This window comes from Anopheles cruzii, chromosome 3, assembly GCF_943734635.1.
Source record: "Anopheles cruzii chromosome 3, idAnoCruzAS_RS32_06, whole genome shotgun sequence".
Classification (NCBI taxonomy): domain Eukaryota; kingdom Metazoa; phylum Arthropoda; class Insecta; order Diptera; family Culicidae; genus Anopheles; species Anopheles cruzii.
Genome location: NC_069145.1, coordinates 66,877,273 through 66,900,090, shown reverse-complemented (window position 1 = coordinate 66,900,090; position 22,818 = coordinate 66,877,273). Strand labels below are relative to the sequence as shown.

Below are 22,818 nucleotides of genomic sequence, written 5' to 3'. Positions count from 1 at the left end.
CAGACTAACCCGGTACCGATGAAGGCCAATGTCTCTGTCAGTGCGGTGCGTTGAAGCTCTTTCGTCGATGAGTCTTTACCCTTGGGGCTCCCGAAGGTGGAATGTTCTAGACGTGTACCTCTCGAAGGCGAGATTAAGTGTATTTCAGTGCAAAAACCACTTTCCCTCCTTCGCCCAAGTAGCCTGGTGGTCTAATTTCTTCACTTATATTCTACTTCACACCGATGCCCTAATTGTTGTGCCTGGTCTGTTCTCGCGGTGATTTGTGGCGTAGGTGGTATATGAGTCACACATTGACAGCCACGTGCTTGGGCCGCCCTCAGTTGAAATCCAAACATTTAGAGAAGTTATTACACTAGCCCACCATTTTGCTACTACCACAACAAACCTCAGGATTTGGTGCAATTTAGTGCACCGTATGATCAGCTCGGTACAATTATCCATAAGCCACCGCAAAATAAAACAAAGCAATGGCGTGTCCATAAACTGGGAGCCAACAAATTATCCCACAATAATTAGCACAATTTAAATGATTAGTTTCTTCGCTCGTTTTTCGACCAATATCGTTCAGTGTATCTGCGCAGTTCGTGACTCAAACTCTATGTGGCGTAACCAGTGCTTTGTTGGAACTTTCTAGCAAAAAACCCTATAATTTCGTTTTAGTTCGATCAAATAAAAACTGTGAGTAACACAAACATAACGATACATTTGTCGTTATAATCAGCATATCATAAAAAATTGACCGAAGTTGGAATCTTTTTCAATAGAAAAGATCTAGCCAAATTCGCCATACAAGTACCACGCATCCGGAATACGGCCATTACCATTTCTAAATTATTGCACTTCGCTTACCCACGGTGTTCATCGTTTGCATGGTTTGCTTTTGAGCGAATCTGGCCACCGATTTCGGGAATTCCGGCCCCGATGTAGTACGTAAATCGCACCTCGCACAAGTGTTGTTTGTTTTGGTTCAGCCGTATTTTCGAAATCCAATCAAAACAAGAACGCAAAAGCTCCGCCAAATAAGATATAACAACAACCGCGTTGGCCCGTTCGTTGGCCAGGAACTGCACAAAGCCAGGAACATTAATGAACTTTCGTAATTACATTTTCATGGCCATTGGCTTCCTCTTTTGAACTTGTGCTCAAAGTCATTGCGGGTAAGATCAACGGGAAAGAAATAGCTGAATCGCGATCGCTATTGACCGGAAGAAACTGTTTAGATAAAAATGGCGCAGTAAAAATAAAATGAAACTAAAGTTATTATATATTCTGTACTTTGTTCGTCTGAGTAAAGAAGCTAATTATAAAACCCAAACAAAACATGTTTTCATCATGATCCTAGCCGTTCCGATCGAGAAGTAGTCAAACAAACACGCTTAAAATAACATCCGGCCGGCCGGCGTTTCGCAAACTAACGCCCATTTGCGTCATTTTACTCAAAGCAATATGCCGTCTTCACGAGAGTCTTTAGGGATCGCAAAAAGTCGAGCTTTAAATAAAAATCACAATATGCTTTCTCACCGGGAGACGATATTTCTTACTAACAACCGAAACTGTCTCTGCGAGCGGACCTTCAATCGTACGCTTCGTAAATATTGGGCATCTTAAATATTTATCCCACAACGGATTGGACCAGGGGCCGGTTCGTTGTAGACAGCCTATACTGCGACGGCCAAACAGCTGATGGTGGTGGTGGTGGGGATCGACCGATTGTCAATCGATAAAAACCACTCCACAGAAACTGTCTTCAGCGGCTCGGTAAGGGGCCGGATTGGCGGACTCTTGAAGTCACGTGACAGTTAACTGGGTTGTCCGGTAGGAAAGCTGTGTTTGCCTTTCGTTTTCATAATTTCCTTTACTTCTCTCGTTTATGTTTATTTTTTGCCTTTTGCAACCACAACCGGCACATAATTCAAAGACCGATTCTGCGGGGGGTAAACTTTTTGCGGATTGCAAACCAAACACTCCGTGCGTTCTCCGTCAACAGTCGATGTGACTATGGGTGACAAAGAAGAAGGTTCACATCATTTGTCCATTTACTCCAACCCAAACGTGTATCGATTGTTTACGATTGTTTCGCCAGAAAGTCGTGTGTTGAAAAGCAAACCTTAGGCCCGACGCAACGGCCATCGGAGCGCGAGCAGTTCTTATGTTCACTTCACACCGCAACCATTTATGTGCAAAGTTAGGCGTAGACATAGCAAGAGCTTTTTATGCCATATGCGTTGAATAGATTGACAATTTATTTACTGAGTTGCTTCACAAATTGTTTTACAGTTCTCTAAAGAAATAATTAACGGTTCGTTTATCGGCTGTTAGCCAACACCCCATTCGAGAGCAATGTGAGTACGCAAAGCGCGCGCGGATCGTGGTCAACGTCAGCTCAGCTAAGTGATCTTCAAATCGTCTAGATTTAGATTTTCCGCTACGCTCAATGACATTTGTACGACTGGTAGAAGTCAACGGCCTCGATGTGCGTCATTTGCGCCTCGCGTGGTTCGTGTGGCTCATGCAGTTTATTTTGCGTCCAAGACAAGCATCAAGCCTTTGAATGGTAACAAATAAAAAATCTTGCTCACCGCGGATAACGTACACAATAACGCCAGTTGTTGTTTCCTCGTTCCTCGTTTGAAGTGCCATTACGCTAAGAACATCCAAGTTCAAGGAAAACGTATATCTCTACATGCAACCAATTAATGGCCGTGCCGTCAGTTCGTTTGCATATATGATCGGTAACTATATCAATTATCCTATCAAATAAAAAAAACTGATCAAAACACGTGCACCATCCACCGAGCGATTCCGGCCAACACTTCGCCCGAACGTCATGGACACTTAATTCGTCTGCCCTTGAGACACGTCTGCAACGGTCAACGGCGACGGCCGATCGATAGGAGCGTTCAAGCCTCAAATTTGTCAAATCATTCAACGATGCATTGAACTGCACGGTGCAGTCCGAAAGTCCAGCAGTTGAACGATCATTCCTCAACAGCATTTGCTTCGAACGCTCGAGACCGTAGGACTAAAGGTCCTCCTAGCCTCACAATGCTTTTCGGGAGATGATGGGTGCGCCATGCGCAGCATTACAATTGTCACCCTACCGCGCGACCGGATGCAGCATGGTGGCTGGATGTAACTGGTTTTAACCTACACCACTTTACATCACGCGCCCAATGGCGTTTTCTTCTCTTTCGTACCAAAACCATTACCGCCCGACCGATAACAGCGTTGCACCAAACAAAAACCCGTTTTGTCCCACGGTCGATGATGTAACAGACTCTGGTCGGACACTCCAGTGTACGATTCCGGAGGGCGACCGAAATGTAGAAATTGCTGAAAACATAGCACCATATTGGGTTTCCCAGAGGCCCGAAAATGCAAAATTGTGACGATGTCTCTTGAGACATCGTCCTGGCGCGTGCAAGGAAACGACCAAACAGTGGCCAACCTTGCGATAGTGAGTTTTTTGGCAGTACCTTGCAATTGATTCACTGATCTTGCGTTTGGTTATTTTTGCTCTGACAAAAGAACGACAATAAAGTGGATTCAATTTCATTACACACCTCCAGCGGCGATGTTCTACAAGCAAACATTGCCCAAGAAATCGCGGAGACGGTTCGTCCAATTCTTCTGAATATCTTCGACAGCTTGACAGAGTAATCAATCATCGATCAATCTTCTCTCAGCCTGGGCGAAATCACTGTCAACGAGTTCTCCTTCTGCTTCAAGCTCTTCAGTCGATCGGAAGAAGTAAAACGCACACGCCACAAAAAATGCCGAAGAGCTGTCCAGTTTTAAGAAGCTTTCGTGCAGAGAAATTTAGTTTTTGTCATTTTATTTTTAATATCCGGCGATTCGCGTGGTGCAAACATATTCGCCTGTAGCACTTTAAATTATTTTATTAGGAACTTTATTAGGATTGATTGTGGAATTGAAAGGTTCCACTTTACACACTATCCGTAACTTGCTTCGCGTTGGCTCAACAAAACGGCTTTCAGCGACGGTAAACAAGATCAAGTTCAAGTTCGTAGCGCGACGTTAATCACGTCTGTGCACGCCCCATTGCCACGGAACCTTTCGTTAACCTGTGCCTTGTAACTGACCCAGCTCCATTAGCTTAACCTTACAGCTTCGGTGTATGCTTCGACGATACTGAGAGAAACGCGCCGGATAGTACTTTTCCACCCTGTGCGCACCTGGTGTCGGCATAGGCCAAAGACGTCATGGCTCTGATTCAGCGGAAACTGAAGGCGTAACATTTCCACAACTTGTCCAACAGGCTTTGTTGAAAGATTTGCAGCGCAAGCGAGACGAACGACCAGCGACGAACCGTAATAGCCAGTAACTGTAGCCCGTAGAGTTTGGACGGGAATACCCGCGAAGCGAGAAGTACCAGGAAATTAGATCGAGTACCATCCATCCATATTCAGTGTGCCTTCGAGGAAGTTTCTTCTTTGCGTCAATTACTTGTAGAACCTGTCGACAGGTTCGATCTTCATCTACCGAATGACGCCACACACGTCACGACTGGTGTATCAGCCCACGATTCTCATAACTACGAACTGAACGCCAAACTGGACTGATGTGTTAGTCAAATACAAGATTTTTCAAATCCAGGAAGATCAGGTACCCACTTGAAATTCGAAACAGCATCAATTACCGCCTCGAATGAATTGGCAGGCCGGTTCGAAATCTACAGTTTGTTCTTCTTTTAGTTCTTCTCCATGTCTAACCAGCACACGGCACACGTGCCGCACTGCACTTCAATTACAATTCACATCGCACAAATTGACAGCGATCGCTAATTGACGTCATTCAAGGGCATTTCGGTCCGAAATATTGCAGGCCGAAACCAAGAGCCGAAAAGAGGATCTCGAAACGGGGCCACGATGAGGATCTGATGTTACTACGAAAACTGCGACCCCATGTTGAGCTTGCCATAACCATAACACATTTCGAAGATTCGAGATTCGATTCTCGTAAATTATGACTCAGCTTCGGAGTTATAGTATTATCGAAACCGTTCCGCTAATTGAAAAATTGTTAAAATGTAAAATTACTCACGCATCCGTTATACTAATGTTTTATCACGCAAGATAGTTTCAGACGGTGTTTTTCGAGCACTGAGGCCACTAAAATGATGTCGAATAAGCAAGGTTTCTTAAGGTTTACGGCTGCCACGGTACACTGATCGCCGCAACAACACCGTGATTCATCGATCAGCTGTGGTTCGTGTGCCTTTTCACAGCGTGGCGCTTACTCGTAGGAAATAGGTTATTCGGACCCTTCATTCATCGGCCGTTCAGGCTGTTGCTATCGATCTGTGCCGCCACTAGACACCACGCTGACGGTTGGCTAATCGCAAGAGAAAATCCGTACTCCTCCCCGGCAGCACCAGATCGCGTGCGGATGTAATGAAGGGCGCACGGCTACAAAAAGAAAATGACACCCCAAACAAAGCATCGCAACGTTTTCCCATACCAGGTTTGGGGAATGTTTTTATTTCATCCGCTTTAATGAGTAACAGATAGTTGGTTCAACGTGCAACAGTTCCTGTGCGTCTACCCTACAGCGTGCCAATCTCGAAGGTCAGTACGAAGTGCGCAAAGTGAAGTCGAGTAAGGTACAATCGGAAAAATGGCTGAACAGTTCCGCTCAGTCGTCTCATTCTTTTATGTTTTCACTCCGCACTCGAGCCACCACGAGCTCCGCCCGCGGTGCTACAACCTGGTACCTCGAGACTGTACCCTCTGAGGGCAATTTCCATCGACAGCTTACCGGCCAGTATGCCGTGCTTTTCCACCACGTTCCAGATCGTGGCCATCACGACGAAAAAGATGATGACGGCGCATAGCAGAAACTTTAGCACCAGAAATGCAATCTTAAACCCGTATGGTGCCTGGAGCTCGAGCAGGTTGATCAGCACAATTATTACACCGATCGCCATGAGAGTGTAGCTGCGGCGGTGCGATTCCAGTTGCTTCAAGCTCTCACTGCAGATCGTGACACTTTCTCGCAATGCCAGCACAGCCTCGTGTTGGTTTTCTGCTCGCGATTCTGGTTTGCAGCCGGAGTTTTCGTCCTTCGTCTTGCTGCCGTTACACGCGATTAGGTTCTGGATGGTGGACGGAGAGCTGTTGCGCTTCAGTATTAGCTTTGCGTACACGGCTTCGTGGTCGGAGTAGCTGCAGCTTTGTCCCGGAACACGCTTGGGTAGTGGTAGCCGGTGCTCCAGCAACCGACCCTCGTAGTGTTCCCCGATGCGGTACATCACATAGTCAATGCGCTTACCGTTCGGGTTCTTTTTGGTTGCCGAACCATCGGAGTAACTGTTCGACTCGCACTCATTCGTTCCAGCCGTGCTTCCGGCCAGTTTGGGATCGTACGAATCCTTCAGATTGGAACTGGTCAACAGCACCCGGTAGGCAAGATCACCTGGTTCCGTGTTTAGATCGCCGGCTAGGACCTGCAGTACCGAGTGCCCACGTGTGCTTTCGATGAACTGAGCCGTATCGTAAGCCTGTATCACCCGGTGGGCCATGTAATCGTCACACTGTCGGTTGTACTCTGCGTGGAGCTGCACAAAGAAATGAACAAAACAATGATCGTTGTGAACAAAGTCCGAGCGATTAACATATTACGATAGTCTGAGACTAATCGTTCAGGCTGCGTCCGGAAGTAGGAACTTGCTATCATCCACCATTTACATCATTCGATTAACGATATCTCGAAGCACAAAGTGCCCTCGTTGCCGGCCCGTAAGTGAGAAGTGCATCTCAATGAATGCGTAACGATCAGATAAACTGTGTGCCTCGGAAGTCAGCGCTTGAAAGATGCTAATCGAGAGGCCTACACCGGTTCATGATTTATGCAGCCACCAACAACCTGGCTCCCTTCTCCGAAGGTAGCCGAGAGGCATTACTTACGTGCGCGACGTAGACATGCACGAGCTGATCATTGACGGAGATCTTGGCCAGGCCGACACCCTTCCCACCGAACCAATCGCCGTGCTGTATGCGATGGAAATAGCCGTTGACGGACCAACTGTGGAAGAAAGCCGACACAATCGGATAGCGCGAGAGAATCGCTAACCCTGAACCGACGACTCCGCTGTGGAGAGAGACAAAAAGCATCACACCGCTGCCGCTATAAAACTGGCCACTTGTCTTTTATCGTTACCTGTAGAAGTAGTGACAAAACGGAAGCACATTTTCCACACGCTGACGAAGATATTGATAGTCGCTGTCGGACCATACTTCCTGCAGCGAAACGAGGTCATAGTTGCCACTGGCCAACACATCGCCTATGGCCTTCACACGCACCTCACGATCCTTCGAGACGTAGGGAATGCCCCTGCAGAAAGCGTAAGAGTGCCATATTTTAAATCGGCCACAAACAAACACAAAATGCGACGCTTACCAGATATTGAGTGTTAAAATGCTCAGCTCCATTGCCATTCTCTCCTTATAATTTTGACCTAATTGCACAGAAACTTACAGCAACGAGTATTAACAAATACCGTATTCAAATTCAGAATGTTACGTCGACATGAAATGAAATTGGGAAAAAACCATTCAACAATTGATTTTCTCTCGCTTCCCGTGCGAATCACAAAACATCATCATCCGGATAACTTTGTTTTGAAGATGAGCCAAACAGCTCACAGCTTGCTCACCGCACTCTGGCTCATTTCTCACTCCTCACAGCTGTCATTCTCCCACTGGACCATCATATCGGCCAAGCGGGTCTTAGCTCACTAGGGACGTGGCTCCTGTTTGAATTTCGAGCCGACCGAAACGCTTGTTCATCGAACAGAATGAAAATTATAGCGATAAACAACGAAATACAATGCCAATGCCGCCGTAAAAAAATTAATGATGCATATGTTTAGGAGCCCAAACAGTATCACATTTATTTAACATCAACAAAGAATATCACACTCGGGGAAGGGCCCATTCCGCGCTTACTATACTATTCCAGGTTGATGCCCTCCTTCTTGGCTTCCTCCCGGTATTTTTCAACGTACAGATTCTCCGGATCGTACTTCTTCTGTAGCGCTTCCCACTGCTCCTTGCGATTGTCGATCATGTAGTTGATCACCCGGACCGCCCCTGCCCTCTGCTTCTCGCTGCACTTGGCACAATTGGTCTGTAGGGCTTCCGGCAGAATACGCTTCAACTCGTTGCCGTCCGGGGTGCACCGTCCCTCGTCCATCAGGCACTTGTAGTAGTTATTGAACAGCCGGTCCGACTTCAGGATTTCCTCCAGATCGATACCGTCGTACTTGGTCGTGTACTGATCCTGAGCGGCCACCATGGCCAGCACGGCGAAAACGATGGCTACGAACAGTTTCATGCTGCTGCTTGTAATTTACGAGGAAAGAACGCTATCGTTAATAATCCGAAAATTGGTACAAAAAAAGAATAAAACATCAATTTTCCCGATCGTTCAAACTTTTGAACGCACTAACCTAACGGTGATATGGAAGCTAGAAGCTCTTGGGTGGCTAGAGAAGCTCTGACTGTGCTGATTTGCTGCCGGGCGGCCGCTTTTTATACCAACTTAATGATTCACCAGCAAACCGCCAAACATTCCTATCCATCAAGGATACCCCCGAACTGCAACGAAGAAGCTCTCATAGCTTTGCCTTTCAGTCATGTTTTTCTTCGCCACGCTGTTTGTGGCGGCCACAGTCGTTTCCGTCCCGTGCGCGCTCTTCCACCGCCACCGGCCATCAGGCATGTGCCCTCGCGCTCGATCGATCCGCGTGCCGGTCAAACGGAACGGAAAACCGTTTCACCACTGTTCTGCTCCCCCCCAACAAAGGTTGTGGCTACCGGCGATGCACTACAACCTACAACCTTCCGCGCGGCACGAACGGGCACGAGACTCTCGCCGCTGCGTGCATCGCTTCAACGGGCGCCGGCACTTCCGCCACCCGCAGTACGCGAATCTCTCCACGCCAAAAAACCCAAGCGGCCAAGTAATTCCAAAGCATAGGAGTAGACTCTCCCACCTCATATTCGGTACCGCGCGTTGGTATTGATAAATGCTAATAACCGAGCGTGGGGTCGCACGAGCGCACCACAGTTTGCAAGGGAAGGGATAGCCCCAAGTGCTCGGACGAGATGACGAAGGAGATCCACTGCGCCTGGGCTCATTGAGAAGGTGCGAAAAGTGCACCCCCGTCAGCAGCTCGATCATAGACATTTCACACCCTTGCACACCCGCTGGACGCACCTTCCCGCGACCGTTCCGCTAATCTGGCCGTCAATGTGCACGGACGCACTCGAACGTCATATCGGCCGAGTGCATTTACTAGCGACTCAAAACGCACACTGCCACAGTCCTAGACCACAGAGATAGGAACAATCCTCTCTCGCGGCCTCTTGCCGGGGGTCGGTTCGGTTGTTGTCACGGTGATCCACCCCGATCCTTAGTGCTCGTTTCCCACCGCCAGTGCATGTGGTAGTGCATCGAACTATAAATATAAAGCCCGCCAGTCTGTGGGCCAGAGCACAGTTTTGTAGTACACCCTCGGATACACCCATCTACAGACCACTCGTTCGAAGCGTTACAACCGACGGTTAGTATCTCCTAGAACATGGGGAGTTGTAAAAAAAACTAACATCAACTGCAGCAAAGTGTATAACGTGCAAGTTCCAAGACGAAATTAGCATGTCGACAGTGAGGTGGCCCAGCGCGGTACACGCCACGATCGTGTTCTATCTGGGAAGATCAGATATGCTGGCTCCCGAGAACTCTCTCAGTGCCGTGCGAATAGATCTGTGATAGGAATCGATCGCCTAACTGTACTTTTACAAACTATCGGCAACTATCTCTACTTCATGGTATCTCATCTTGTGTTTCTTTTCCAAAAGCTACTTCAACCATGAAACTGTTCATCGTTGTGGCCCTTGCGCTGGTGGGTGCCGTTGTGGCACAGGATAGGTACACCTCCAAGTACGACGGCATCGATGTGGATGAAATCCTGAAATCAGATCGCCTGTTCAACAACTACTACAAGTGCCTGCTGGACCAGGGTCGTTGCACCCCGGACGGTAACGAGCTGAAGCGTATCCTGCCGGAAGCCCTACAGACCAATTGTGCCAAGTGCAGCGAGAAGCAGAGGTCAGGCGCGATCCGGGTGTTGAACTACATCATCGAAAACCGCGCCGACCAGTGGAAAACACTCCAGCAAAAGTTTGACCCGGAGAACAAGTACATCGAGAAATATCGGGAGGATGCTAAGAAGGAAGGCATCAACTTGCCGTCCAAGTAAAGCTACCGGCCCTAACGTGGTTTGTATGCCGTGACCTCGCTGGACACGGTACACCGGACACCGGTTTTCTGCTCCACAAAACAATCTCCGTTAGAAATCTCTCCGGTGATCAACACGTGACGCGCTTCCGATCGCTACTCGTCAATCGGTGATATAGTTTCCCATGTCCGGATCCGCATCACGACCATGTGCACCTGATAACCTTTCGACCTTACGTCTCATTGCTGACGGTTAGCTCCGGTGATCGTGTGTGCAACACCGGCCGGAAAAACGGTGCGGTAGCTAGTAATTGCCCCAACCGAACAGTGAACAGTTCCGCTCGTCCTTTACCTTATCATTGTGATACCAACTTCCGTTAACTTTAAAGTTTCTCCCATTGGAAAGCGAAGTTTGTTATGCTTTTAGACGGTTATAAGCATGTGTTTGGGTTTGTGAAGTAGAAAAGTTCAAAATTACCAAAAATGATGTCCCCAAAAGGATAAGTGCTGAGGTTATACCAAATCAATAGCTGATAATAAAAACGCGACCATTTCTAACCTAAGCTCCGTTGTTCCGTTTTCTGGAATGAGTTGGCTGCGCACACGGTGGGCGCACTGAAGCTTGAAAATATCACAAAAAATCGGTTCTCCAACCAACCATGCGAGAAACTGTAAATGGTGGGCTGCCGGTAGAGTATTGGGCCTGTTTTGACGGCATCTAATTTATGCATCCACATGCAAGGTTACGACGCGTGTTCTGTTCTAGTTGGAAGCGCGTGTGATGCCTGCGGAAAAGATTGAAAGTGATTCCGTTTGTCGAGTCACGACCGTTTCTCATTCTTTGCCGTTTGCATTCTGCGCAGGGGCTGCACTTGACCCAACCGCCCCGATGGCAAGCAATCGCCGCGAGACGGTGATGAGCGGGTCACCTTCCTTACACTAACCGGAAGCGCAGCGAGCTACCCATTAACCCAGGTTCTGCCTCGTATGTATCAACCGACCGTTCTAACTGTCGCAAAAAGCTAATCTAAAACCGTGCTCATTATTTACGGCACGTAAACAAGCATGTTACTCCCAGCTTGCGTTGCGTTGTCTTAATCGACTTCTTGGAAACGTGAGCAACATCGGCAAAGGCGGTAATTACATTTACTACTGATTGATACTACGCTTCCGCGCACCGTGATTCGTTTGTAGAATTCAAGTATCGGTTCACGCGCGCTGCGCGCTTGATCTCTTAATAAGTGCCAACAGCGGGAACTCCCTGAAAGATACTAAGTGGTCAGTAGCCATGTGTGGCCGACCGCTGAATGATCTTCTCTCGATCAGTTCGCAGGTGGCAAATATTTGCAGTAATTTAATCTTCGAAACGACGCACCTGCCGCATCGTTCACGCACCGCACCGCAACACTACCACGTTTCGTTGGATGGTTTTGTTTGCTCGCCGGTTTAGCAACGATATCGTGGTGTCACTTTTGTAATGGCCGTTTCCCACCGATGCCGATGCGATGCGTCAAGGTTTCAAATTGTAGACATTATCCTGAGCGGCATTCGCGATTAGGCAATACGCGTGCCAATATGCACCATTTGCAGCATGAACGACGCTTTATTCTCAAAACATTTCCTACAAATGTGCGCCTTACACAGTTTTTAGTTGAGCTAACTGTTCATCCAGGTGTTTGCCAGTATTTGTGCTTGTACGTTTGCAATATTAACTGCGATTTTTGGTCACGCTTTATATTGAATCAGGCAATAACGTGAATAATGCGAAATCACGGGCAGATCGTGTGAAGAAAATAAGGTTGATGCTGCACTCAAAGTGCGCGCTGTGATGAACAATTTACGAAGGCACGGATTTAAAAAAGGAAACAAAGCTCGGATTGAATTGGATAGTACTGCTTGACAAGAAAATTAATTGGGAATTAATCTGAACTGAAAAACCGTTCGGACGAACGAACTCAGCTTACACCAATAACGCAATTGGTGCACAATTGAAGCTGGATTATCCAACAAAATCATGTGGCCTGAAAATCAATTGATGAATCAAACAATAAAATCGTAAAGTAAAGGACGGAGCTGGAAATCAACTGCAGAGAAGGAAACGATTCATCCCCGATTATAGTTTCGTTTAAAGCATTTCTTCCTTGAGCCAATTTCGTTGTGTAACGAATTTTTCGATTATACTCACAAGGCAGCCAAGACGCCGAGCGCCATCTACTGCGACCCCAACCACTAGGCAGCACGAACAAAACCACAAAAAAGAACGATCGAGCTTCACGAGAAACGTCAAAAGTCAAGCACTTTCCGACCGACAGTTTGATTTTGGTGCATTTCTTGCTTTTTTAAGTTCTGCATTCGGGACGATTTTGTTTCCCGCAGATAGGCCTTCTCAGGCGTTTTACTCCGTATATCCGACCGCGATCGACGGTGTGTGACTTCCTGGAAACACGGTACCATTAAAATGATGGAACACGACTCGCTGAAGCTGGCCAGTGCCGATGACGATCTGGAAGATGGAGAGGTACGGCACAGGCTTTCAATTCGATTTCTCTTTGTTCATCTGCCGAATATATTTTGGTTGCAGCTTTCCGATAGTGATTGTGAAGTTTATACACCGCTGCAGAGGCCAGATTTGCCGAAAGCCGACGCGTTCACAGTCGCCACAGCCAGCCACTCGCGACAAATGGATATAGCGTGCGACGATCCGGATGACGATGACGATTTGCGACTGACTAAAAGTGACTCCGATGGTAGCTCCGATGAGAGCGGAAGTAACATAAGAATCGGCACCGCAAGCTACACGCAACGAATGCGTGGCCAAGGATCCCGCCCAATGTCACATCGGCCAGGTCGCAGTCAAGGCGCAATTCCCCCGAATGGTTTAGCCCCGGTACCCCAACTGCTGGCTGCAAGACCAAACAAGTACAACATCTGGACCGAAAGCCTCCAGGAGGACACGCTGATGGAAACGATGCGCGGCTGTGACGTTACACCGCACGCACTTCGCAACCGCGACGTGGAGTCATACGACTACAAACTCAAGGACCGCCTGCAGAGTGGAAACGCGTTCAATCGTCTGAAACGCAGGCAGTCCAACTCGGACGATTCCGATGGATATGGATGTGGAGGGAAGCGGATGCGAACGGGACGCGATGGCTTCCCGGAAGCCAATGACCAGGAGCGGCGCATTAGTGCGAAGCAACGCATCGGCAAGCGCAACAGCACCGACACAAACAGTGACGACAGTGGCCAAAGTGCGCCGAGGTAAGCTCTTTCTATTTTCTTCACTAAGCACTAAGCACTAAGCAAATGAACACCCCTTTCCGTCAACGCCGGTGATGGTTTACCTTAAGCTTGTGCAATGTGAACGTAAATTACGCCCCAGATTTGCTTTCAGACACATACCGGACCTGAATCTCGATGACGAGTGTAGCAACGAAAAGTTTGCCACGGAGCTGGCCGAAAAGTTGTGCGAAAAGCAAAAGGATTTGCTATGTGAGTAACAGCGGAGGTTGCGCGGCCTTTACGAAATGTTGTTACCGACTTTCCTTCTTACAGTGCGCGTAGTGGAGGTACTGGGCAAAGTGATACCGCTCAAGTTGTTCAAGGAAACGCAAAAGATTGAAGCCGACGGCGGTATGCTTGTGATGGTGGGTTGAAGCGTAACAAAAGGTCACTCCCGGAGTCGAAATAATGCCCCACTTTATTGCGTTTTGTAGAAAGGATGGCGGCGACGGACGCCAGGAGGAGTTTTTCTTTTTCTGTTGAAACACTGCGAGGATGTCGATAACGAGCAAAAGAAGCAAATTTTTCTCGAGACCAAAAAAGCAAAGCAAAAAGAGTGGAAACTCGCAAAGGCCAACAATCGTGATAAGAAAGTGGAGGAACTGAAGAAAACGCTCAACCGACAAGCGACCGATACCGAGCTACCGACTATTCCGATGATGGCACACCTCAAAGCGGAAACGAATAGCACCCGTAAGTCGCCCGGAATTTCTGTTGCCCGCAGCCGCCGTTACTATCACATTTTCTTTGCAGTGTCTAATCCACCACCGTCCCCGGTGGGAGAGGAGAACTTTGACGGTAATCAAGACTTTGAAACGCCGGACATACTCGTCAATGTTACTAGCCCTGAGAAGACACCGATGCAGTCGAACGAGACCGACAAAGAAGATTCAGATACCGGCAAACCGGAAGTTGCGATCCTGATTGGGCACGGACTGATGCCGCAACGAACTATTCAAAGCTACCAGGAAGACTGTCTTGACATCACGTGCGATGATATGGATATGTTTTAGCGATAACGATTTGAGCGAAATTTTACATGAAACTACTATCGAACAATAAGACCAACGGATGCCTAACACTCATACGCGCTCGAGATGACAGGAGCGGCGTTCAGGCGAGAACTAACTGTACATACCGATTTATAAATATGCTGTACGGAAGCATATTAAATAAAGCACGCCATTCGAAAGCTTACAGCAGTTTTATAGAACATTTCTTTTGCCTTACTTTGAAAACCGATAAATGTTGCTTAGTTTGTATATTATCCTTCCGTTTGGCAAGCTATGCATAGCCTTTACACGGAATCTCCAGTCGAATCACTCTCGTCCTGTTGATTCTGCAGACTGCACTGTTCAATCAAACGGTTCACAAGATTGTTGCTTTCGCCCTGGACACTGCCCTCAGCGGGAGCAGCGTTTTGAAGGAAGTTACTAAAATCTTGCGGAAATCCGTAAACGTTGCGCTTGATCGGCTGAATGCCGCAATCGTTCGGCAGATAGCGAAACTCCGGATCGTCTTCCTCCTCGATCGTTGCCACCGACGCTTCCTCATCAAGCTGTTCGTAATCGAAAGCCAAACTGTCCGAGTGCCCCTTTCCGTAAAGCGAAAAGTCCATGATGATCACGTTGTCCTTCGCAGGTCGGTAAACATCGAAAACATCTGCCACCAGAGAGAAACATGATCAATTAGTAAACCCCCGAAAACGATGAACAGACCATCAGCTGACTAGTTAACTTACAATCTTTCAACGGGAAAGTTTCTTTAATTTTCTCCTTAAACAACGAAACGATGTCGTTCACGATGTCACTTCGCTCGCACGCAATGTGCTCATGGTACGATGGCCAGTGGCGGGGCGAAATGGCCACCAACGATCGGTTGCGCACGAAACATCGAAACTCCGATCCCGGATGAATATCTTTCCACTTTTTCAGCACAACATGGAACCCGCTCCCGTTCGCGTCGCATCGCTCGCGGAAGTCCTCCTTGCAGCAGCTGGACGCTTTCAGCAGCTGATAGACGTCCGTGATGTCGCGCACGCACAGAGTCTGCCCGAGAGTTATCCACTGGGCATCTTTCGGGCAGTGCCAATCGCTCTTCAGAAATGCGGAACCACCCAAACTGCGGATCGCGTCCGTAAGGGTTTTAGAAAATGCAGGAAACGTAGGCTGTGGCTGTGGGGGATCCTGATCGTCACCGTCGGAGTCTCCGAACTGATCGTCGAACGCATTGAAGTGTGTCGTTTGGTATCCTTCCGAGGCGCTAACGTTGGAACTGATGTTGGAACACTCTGCCGGCAGGATTAGCATGTCCTGTCGGAGGTACTCCAGCACTTCAGCCGGGACCGGCACGATGCACGCTTTAATCGTATTCTTGCGAAACAGATCATACCAGTTGACGATCATACAAGCTTTCTTTTCCAGCTCAACGTTGCGGATCAGCATGCTTACTTAGTTATAGAAATTCCACAGCAAAAAGACGAAATACTAAAACAATGTTGGCCAAACGAGCATTTGTTTACAAACTCGTTGTCGCCAAAGGTTAGTAGATCAAAGGTATCAAAGGTTGCATCGACTTTTCTAGTGTCAATATTTTTCTATCAAATAAGGCGAATATTAAAGAGGTTTTATATTATTATTTAAAAACTATCCATTAAAGAATTAAAGCATCAGGAACAATACAAAAAGAAAAATATACACGACAGCAGTTCATACAGCTTCTAAGAACCTTGTTCGATGTTCAAATTTCGTAGAAGTTCTGCTGTCAGTTCGTTCGTTCGAGAATTTCACATGTGGTTTTTCGCTTTTCCTGCTGTCTTTCGTTCAGGTCACAATCCGGTTCCGGTTTTATCCGTCTAAACCTAAAGTAACAGGTTTTTTATCAGAAACGGTTTCAACTGTCTTGAATCGTAACAAACGAAGCCACTGCCGCTTGCGCACGCAGCCATTCAACACACGACGAAAGCACCCGAACGCAGCCAATTCATTCTGTACGAATTTCCCCAGCATTCCGAATTCCGCCAAGATTTCCCCGACTTTCGCGTTCTGTTTAGAAAAGAACTGTCAAAAAAGGGTAAATATACAAACCGGCGACGAGCAAGTGATTTCACAGCGTTTTCCATCCGTTTTCCATCCGTTTTCCATCATGTCCGGCTACACAGAGGAATATCTTCGCCAGAAGCTGACCGAGCGGCTAGAGGCAACGCATGTGGTAAGTAAGCGGATCCTCCCTTCCTCGGTGGTTGCTGTGGTCCGCTTTCTCTTCGCTCGGAACCGCGTGAATCATCCGAGCCCTCCGGAACTGTCAAAACGCCGATCGCTCCATCCCGATTGCCTGTGTGTGTGTCCTAGTTCCGGCCGCTTATTTCGATTGATCGCGTGGAAGTGTTGCGTTGTTGTTTGTGGCAATGGAATGGCACCGACTGTCGCTTTGGGTGGCGCTGGCCGCCTCTGGGTTGTTCCTCCGTGCCACCCTCTCGCTGCACGGGTACTCGGGTCAAAACCGTCCGCCGATGTACGGTGACTACGAGGCCCAGCGTCACTGGCAAGAGGTGACCGTCAATCTGCCGGTGACGGATTGGTATCGGAACACGACCGACAACGATCTGCTGTACTGGGGGCTGGACTATCCGCCTCTGACCGCCTACCACAGCTACCTCGTGGGCCGCTGGGCCCGTTGGCAGGGGCAGGACGAGTTTGTGGCCTTACACACATCGCGTGGCATAGGCACCGACGGACACAAGCACTTTATGCGCAACACCGTCCTGCTGCTCGATGCGGTCCTTTACCTTCCGGCCATTCTGCTCGCGATCCGGCTTCTCCACCGACCCACCGCTGGATCCGGATGGTTGACGCTCGCACTGGCCGCCCTCTATCCCGGTCAGATGCTCATCGATAATGGACACTTTCAGTACAACAACGTGTCGCTTGCCCTCTTCGCACTGGCCGTGGTGACCACCGTCAAGGGGGCCACACTTTCCGGCGCCGTTTTGTTCTGTCTAGCGCTCAACTACAAACAGATGGAGCTGTACCACGCGCTGCCATTCTTTTTCCTACTCCTGCGTCGATCTTTTGACCACGGCTCGGAACATTGGAACATCCGTCGGGTGGTGACCGGTGTCCGAAGGCTGGCGGTTCTCGGTGGAACCGTGCTGGGAACATTCGCCGTGCTTTGGCTCCCCTGGCTCGGTTCCCTGGAGGACGTGCGGCAGCTGGTGCATCGTATCTTCCCCGTGGCCCGGGGTGTGTTCGAGGATAAGGTCGCCAACGTTTGGTGTGTGGTGAATGTGTTCGTGAAGCTCAAGTAAGTCCGCGACCACACTTTGGAATCGGAGCAGGTATCAGGCTCCTAATCGGCATTGTTCTGTTTTTCAGAAACTTCCCCAACACTATGATGGCCATCGTGTGTTTACTGTGTACGGTACTGGCCGTTCTGCCCTGTGGATTACACTTACTGCTCCGCAAACCGTCTCCCGGGGGCTTCCTTTACTCGCTGTCCGTCACGGCACTCGGGTTCTTTCTGTTCAGCTTTCAGGTGCACGAAAAATCCATCCTACTCGCGGCACTGCCCACCATTCTGCTGCTTCCGGTGGAACCGTTTGCAGCGTACTGGTTCCTGCAAGTGGCCACCTTCAGTATGCTCCCGTTGCTGCACAAAGATGGCCTCACCGGGGCGTACCTGGGGCTATCGCTCATCACCCTGGCCCTTCCACGACTGAGCACGAGCTCCTCTGCGACGGTCCGGTGGGATGTGCTTCACATTCGTACGCTCCTCGATCGCTGGATTGGCTCGCTGGTGGCCCTCTATTACGGGTCACTGCTGGGGCAGGTGGCACTACTGGTGGCGTTCCTCTTCGTACCGCCACCGGACGCTCTGCCGTTCCTCTATCCGCTTGCCATATCCGCGTACAGCTGTGGTCACTTCGTGCTGTTCTATCTGTACTTCAACTATCGACAGTTTTACGGCCACGCGACTGTAAAGAGGCGAACGAAAAAGAAAGTCAAATAAATTAAATTTTGTAAATATGTAACAATGGCAGTAGTTTAGTAAGGAGCTGTCCATTTCCGACGCACACGGTTCGCCGCATGAACCCCAAAGGATAATGTTAATTTTGTTTGCAGGAGGTGATCGACGAATCGGACGGTTGCGGTGGCAAGTTTCGCGCGATCGTCGTTTCCACACAGTTTCAGGGCAAACCGCTTCTCCAACGTCACCGGTACGTGTTGGCCAAACTCACAGTGTATAACAGCAATTCCCTAACCGAAAGCCTTCCCTTGCAGCCTCGTGAATGCTGCCCTCGCCGAGGAGCTGAAGACAATCCACGCGTTTTCGCAGAAAACGTACACCCCGGAGCAGTGGGCCAACGAAAGTAAAGACTAACGCCTGCGTGCCTGTGAGCCAACCAACCAACCAACGCGACGCAACGATGACATCGGAGGCAACCGGAGAAGGGGAACCGGTGCGGCAGTTTGAGCTGTCCGCTCCGGGTAAGCTAATTCTGCACGGTGAACACTCGGTCGTCTACGGTCACCCGGCCATTGCCGGTCCGATCGGTTTGCGAACGCACCTCCGGTACGAAGCGACCGGCCATTCCAACGACACCGTGGTCTTTGCTTTCGATTCGCTGCCCTTCACGACCAGCCTGTCCGTCGGGGCGTTTGATGAGTTTTTGCGTGTAGTCGATTGTGCCCAGCAGTTGCAACCGGATCAACTGCTTCAGCAAATGCGTACCGACGATGGGTTCCCCTTTGCACGTTTCGTCCAGACGCAACCGTCGACGGTGAAGGAACGCTTCTCCGTTGCGGCCGCACTGTACATCGTCAATCGGGTGCTCCGCTCGGAAGGTGTCACTGACTTCGCGGGAACCGGCAGGGCAGGATTCCGGCTGGCGCTCCGCTCGACGATGAGTATCGGAGCGGGATTGGGCAGCTCGGCTAGTTACGGTGTTTGCCTTGCGGCCGGTGCCTACGTGCTCTCGCGCATCCTAAAGGGTACGCTCACACAGGCTGCGATTGGGCACGGGTTTACGTTACAGCAGTCACCGGAGCTGTTGGCAAAAATTTCCGGCTGGGCGTTCGATTCCGAGATTATCATGCACGAGAAACCGTCCGGCATCGACAACATGGTCTGCACGTACGGTCAGCTGATACGCTTCCGGCGAGGGGATTCCGAGCATCGTAACATCCGCTTACGGGTGCCGCTGCACGTGCTGATTGTCGACAGTGGCGTTAGTCGGAGCACTGCCCAGCTAGTGGCCACTGCCGCCAAACGCCGTTCGCTGTTCCCGCGCACCGTCGGCCGAATCCTGGATGCGATGGGTGAGCTGGTGGAGGAAGTGATCGAGCTGCTCGAAACACCAACCGGCACCGATGACGATGATGGCGGAGTGTCGGACTACACGCGGTTGCGAACGATCGTAAACATTAACAACAATCTGCTCCGTTCGCTCGGTGTTAGCCATCCGGCACTGGAGCGTATCTTTCAGCTGGCCGAACGTCACGGATTCGACTGCAAGCTAACCGGGGCCGGCGGTGGCGGATGTGCGTTCATGCCGCTGCCAGCCAACTACGAGCAGCTGCAAACATTCCACGAGTTAGTACGCGAGCTGACCGAGGCAGGGTACGGCTCGATCCCTACCACGATCGGTGGCGGCACCGGAGTTGAACTGAATGCCTGCCCCAGGCAGGCAGAACAGTAACGGATGCGGCGGTGCGACGAAACAATTCTCAGGGTGATTGTAAGACTTTTCTGTCCTTCGGTGGAGGGATTCGATTCGACTCAAAACTCGTTCACTTATTTTTACTTTATTTATATAAAGAATAGTATTTTGTGTGTTCTCCTTTTCTCCTGCCGTGCTTCCGTTGGTTGGTTGGTTGGTTAAAAAATAAAGCAAGTGGTCACTCACTACAATATTTGTAAGTGCTGAATAATGATCCCTCTAAGATTAGTAAACCCTTTTTGTGTAAATGTTTGTCCGTATGTCGACACACGGTCCTAAGACTCTATCACTAGTACGGATGTAGCAATAAAACCCCTCAAATTCAATGCTAGGGATGCGTTCCCTATCCCTTCGCTAGCCTGGCCCCTGGCGCCGCCCCGAATCAGGTTGGCTTAAAGTAGCCATCATTGTAACCCGCGATGCGCAGCAAACAGACGAGAAGCATCAGCCGTTCGCGCGTTTGTTCCGGCCGGATCACGATCCGCCCGCCTCCGTCCGCCTCCATCCGGACGCCCAGCTGGCGGAGCAGCTCGAGCAGACTGTGGACGCGATTTTCCACATCCCGACCATTGCTGCCGGCATTCCCGAAAACGGCCGTGACCACCTCGTGGTGGCGCACATGGACGATCAGAAAGGAAACAATTTTGTCGGCCATCTCGGGCGTAACGATTCCGGTGAAATCGAGCGTTGCGTCCACTTCGGCAGCTTGCCCGGTGCCGGCCACTGTCACCCCGCGCCCTTTGCGGGCACGCTCCGACAGGATGGCGTATATGCTCCGTATTGCAGCCACCAGAGCCATCAGCGACTCGGACGGCTGTGTTCTGGCCGTGGCTGTTGGCGATTCGTTGGCGTTGCTTACCGACCGAAGCGGCGGTACACTAGCCGGCGGGAAGTTGATTGGCCACTGGCCGAGCAGGTGCATTGTTTGATAAAAGTGGCTTCTCTCGTTGCTGCTGCTGTTCGACTCAGCGCTCCCCGCGGTACGGCGTCCTGGAATCGAAAAAAAGGAGCCCATTGTAATGACTCCTTCCGCTTTCGAACCGTTTCAGCTTCTCATCTACTCACCTGGACCCCCGTGCAGGATAGTAAGCGTACCTCCGGCCCCGCGGCCCGCTGCAGGAATAGTGTAAGGGCGGAAGCGCGCCGGAACGTGATCGAAATTCAATCGATTCCGCTGCCCACGTCCACCGGCAGCGGCAGGCGGCGACGAACCACAGCTGGCCAGTTGCAGCAACTCAAGCGCACTCGATGATTGCACCGCGGGCGACACAATCGGCGCAAACGGGGACTGACCCGGGCCAGGCGGTATTAGACGCAGCGTCGCGTTCATCCTCTGGACCGCCATCGGTTTTGGTTCCACGTACGCCGCTTCGCCTTCGCGTCTTTGGTCAGCAGCAGCCGCAGCGGCAGCAGTGTTGCCACCGATGGGCACAGTGTCTCTGGCGGACTGCTCGAGAATGCGCGAAAATGGTTCCGTCGAGAGTTCGTGCTTTGGTGGTGATGCTAGGCGTTTGACCTCGGGAGCGCCGGTCAGTGCCGGAGTGTCCGGAGGCGCGTGATCACCGGCAGCACGGCCGGCCGAGCGCTCCGCAAACTCCGGCACCAGCTGATCGCTCTTGGTACGGGCCGGTGCCATCGAGCGAAGTATCTGCTCGAGCTGCACGCGCACCTCGGTAGCGGTGAAGCGATCGTCCGGATTGTGCACTAACATCGCCTTGATCAGTATGTTGGTACTTTCCGACATCTTGGGAACACTAAAAAAGCAACGTTGGAGGGACAGGATAGGATAACAATGCAGGAAAAAAATGTACAAAATAGGGCGCTCCATCATACCTCGGAATCGTGAAATCTACTTCACGGATTTTCCGAAACAGGCCCGCCGGCGTGTTGTCCAGAAACGGATACCTTCCGTAGATGAGCGTGTAAAGAATGACACCGAGGGCCCAGATGTCGGATGGCTTCCCTCGGTACGGCTTTCCAGCGAGCACGTCCGGCGAGATGTAGGCCGGACTGCCGCGCTGATCGTACAGCAACTCGTTGCCGTTAATTAGGTGCTTGCCGAGGAAGAAGTTGGTCAGCACCACCCGCTTCGTGCGCCGGTTCAGTACGATATTGTTCAGCTTCAGATCGCGGTGCACGACGTTGCGATCGTGAATCTGTTCCACCACCCGTACCACTTCGTAGAAGATCTGCAGACCTTCGAACTCGTGGCCCCGGACGGTCGGAATGTAGTTCTGCAGCGTAACGAAGTCGCCCGAACGGTCGCAAAACTCGTGCGCGTGCACACAGTCCAGGACCAGCGTGAGCCGACGGCGGACCCGTCCCGTGTAAATGGTCACCCATGAACCGTCCGGTTGTTCCTGTTCGCGCTCCTCGAACGCGTAATCGCTGAAGAAACCGCGCTCGTTGATGACGCCATCGAGATCGGCCAACATCGACAGGAGCGTGTACTCGTTGTGATGCAGTATCTTCGCTTGGATCACCTCCTTGTGGACCACTTCCGAGCCCGGATCGAAGCTAAGAATCTGAAGGGAAACAATGGATCAGAGACTCGA

The 22,818-nt window shown here is 50.2% G+C and overlaps 9 protein-coding genes across 11 annotated transcripts in view; 5 read left to right on the top strand and 4 right to left on the bottom strand.

The window, feature by feature from the left end:
* Window positions 1-5,469: 5,469 nt before the first annotated feature.
* Window positions 5,470-7,580, bottom strand: LOC128271873 (putative neutral sphingomyelinase). Of its 2 annotated transcripts, XM_053009545.1 has the most exons (4): window positions 7,423-7,580; window positions 7,183-7,356; window positions 6,930-7,113; window positions 5,470-6,580 (listed from the first exon to the last, which is right to left on the bottom strand). In XM_053009545.1, the coding sequence occupies exons 1-4, from the start codon at window positions 7,458-7,460 to the stop codon at window positions 5,684-5,686; spliced, it is 1,293 nt and encodes a 430-aa protein (XP_052865505.1). In that variant the 5' UTR covers window positions 7,461-7,580; the 3' UTR covers window positions 5,470-5,683. The 2 variants fall into 2 exon arrangements, with proteins under 2 accessions (XP_052865505.1, XP_052865506.1); XM_053009546.1 differs by lacking the exon at window positions 7,423-7,580 and having other exon boundaries at window positions 7,260-7,324.
* A 394-nt stretch (window positions 7,581-7,974) lies between these two features.
* LOC128271877 (ejaculatory bulb-specific protein 3-like) lies at window positions 7,975-8,358 on the bottom strand. The gene has a single exon (XM_053009549.1). It carries the CDS (start codon window positions 8,356-8,358, stop codon window positions 7,975-7,977), a length of 384 nt encoding a protein of 127 aa, XP_052865509.1.
* A 1,115-nt stretch (window positions 8,359-9,473) lies between these two features.
* Window positions 9,474-10,298, top strand: LOC128271875 (ejaculatory bulb-specific protein 3-like). The gene is made up of 2 exons (XM_053009548.1): window positions 9,474-9,589; window positions 9,885-10,298. Exon 2 carries the CDS (start codon window positions 9,896-9,898, stop codon window positions 10,283-10,285), a length of 390 nt encoding a protein of 129 aa, XP_052865508.1. The 5' UTR covers window positions 9,474-9,589; window positions 9,885-9,895; the 3' UTR covers window positions 10,286-10,298.
* Window positions 10,299-12,612: 2,314 nt separating this feature from the next.
* Window positions 12,613-14,678, top strand: LOC128271872 (phosphorylated adapter RNA export protein). Of its 2 annotated transcripts, none has more exons than XM_053009544.1 (6): window positions 12,613-12,781; window positions 12,845-13,524; window positions 13,658-13,755; window positions 13,819-13,910; window positions 13,980-14,238; window positions 14,299-14,678. In XM_053009544.1, exons 1-6 carry the CDS (start codon window positions 12,722-12,724, stop codon window positions 14,556-14,558), a joined length of 1,449 nt encoding a protein of 482 aa, XP_052865504.1. In that variant the 5' UTR covers window positions 12,613-12,721; the 3' UTR covers window positions 14,559-14,678. The 2 variants fall into 2 exon arrangements, with proteins under 2 accessions (XP_052865504.1, XP_052865503.1); XM_053009543.1 differs by having other exon boundaries at window positions 13,646-13,755.
* Window positions 14,679-14,774: 96 nt separating this feature from the next.
* Window positions 14,775-16,004, bottom strand: LOC128271874 (cell division cycle protein 123 homolog). Its single transcript, XM_053009547.1, has 2 exons — window positions 15,287-16,004; window positions 14,775-15,207 (listed from the first exon to the last, which is right to left on the bottom strand). Exons 1-2 carry the CDS (start codon window positions 15,987-15,989, stop codon window positions 14,843-14,845), a joined length of 1,068 nt encoding a protein of 355 aa, XP_052865507.1. The 5' UTR covers window positions 15,990-16,004; the 3' UTR covers window positions 14,775-14,842.
* A 625-nt stretch (window positions 16,005-16,629) lies between these two features.
* Window positions 16,630-18,940, top strand: LOC128274179 (bolA-like protein 2). Its single transcript, XM_053012286.1, has 3 exons — window positions 16,630-16,755; window positions 18,666-18,760; window positions 18,825-18,940. The coding sequence occupies exons 1-3, from the start codon at window positions 16,690-16,692 to the stop codon at window positions 18,922-18,924; spliced, it is 261 nt and encodes an 86-aa protein (XP_052868246.1). The 5' UTR covers window positions 16,630-16,689; the 3' UTR covers window positions 18,925-18,940.
* LOC128274267 (probable dolichyl pyrophosphate Man9GlcNAc2 alpha-1,3-glucosyltransferase) lies at window positions 16,952-18,552 on the top strand. The gene is made up of 2 exons (XM_053012402.1): window positions 16,952-17,847; window positions 17,919-18,552. Exons 1-2 carry the CDS (start codon window positions 16,952-16,954, stop codon window positions 18,550-18,552), a joined length of 1,530 nt encoding a protein of 509 aa, XP_052868362.1.
* A 30-nt stretch (window positions 18,941-18,970) lies between the features above and the next one.
* On the top strand, window positions 18,971-20,524 carry LOC128274177 (uncharacterized). The gene has a single exon (XM_053012285.1). The coding sequence runs from the start codon at window positions 18,971-18,973 to the stop codon at window positions 20,240-20,242; it is 1,272 nt and encodes a 423-aa protein (XP_052868245.1). The 3' UTR covers window positions 20,243-20,524.
* The window catches only part of LOC128270825 (serine/threonine-protein kinase pkn6-like), a 7,490-nt gene continuing 5,015 nt past the window's right edge, over window positions 20,344-22,818 (bottom strand). Inside the window, exons 2-4 of the mRNA XM_053008246.1 lie at window positions 22,097-22,788; window positions 21,329-22,017; window positions 20,344-21,253 (exon numbers count right to left, since the gene is read on the bottom strand). Coding sequence (XP_052864206.1) covers window positions 20,646-21,253; window positions 21,329-22,017; window positions 22,097-22,788 — 1,989 coding nt within the window. The 3' untranslated portion in view covers window positions 20,344-20,645. The remainder of the gene's footprint in view (window positions 21,254-21,328; window positions 22,018-22,096; window positions 22,789-22,818) is intronic.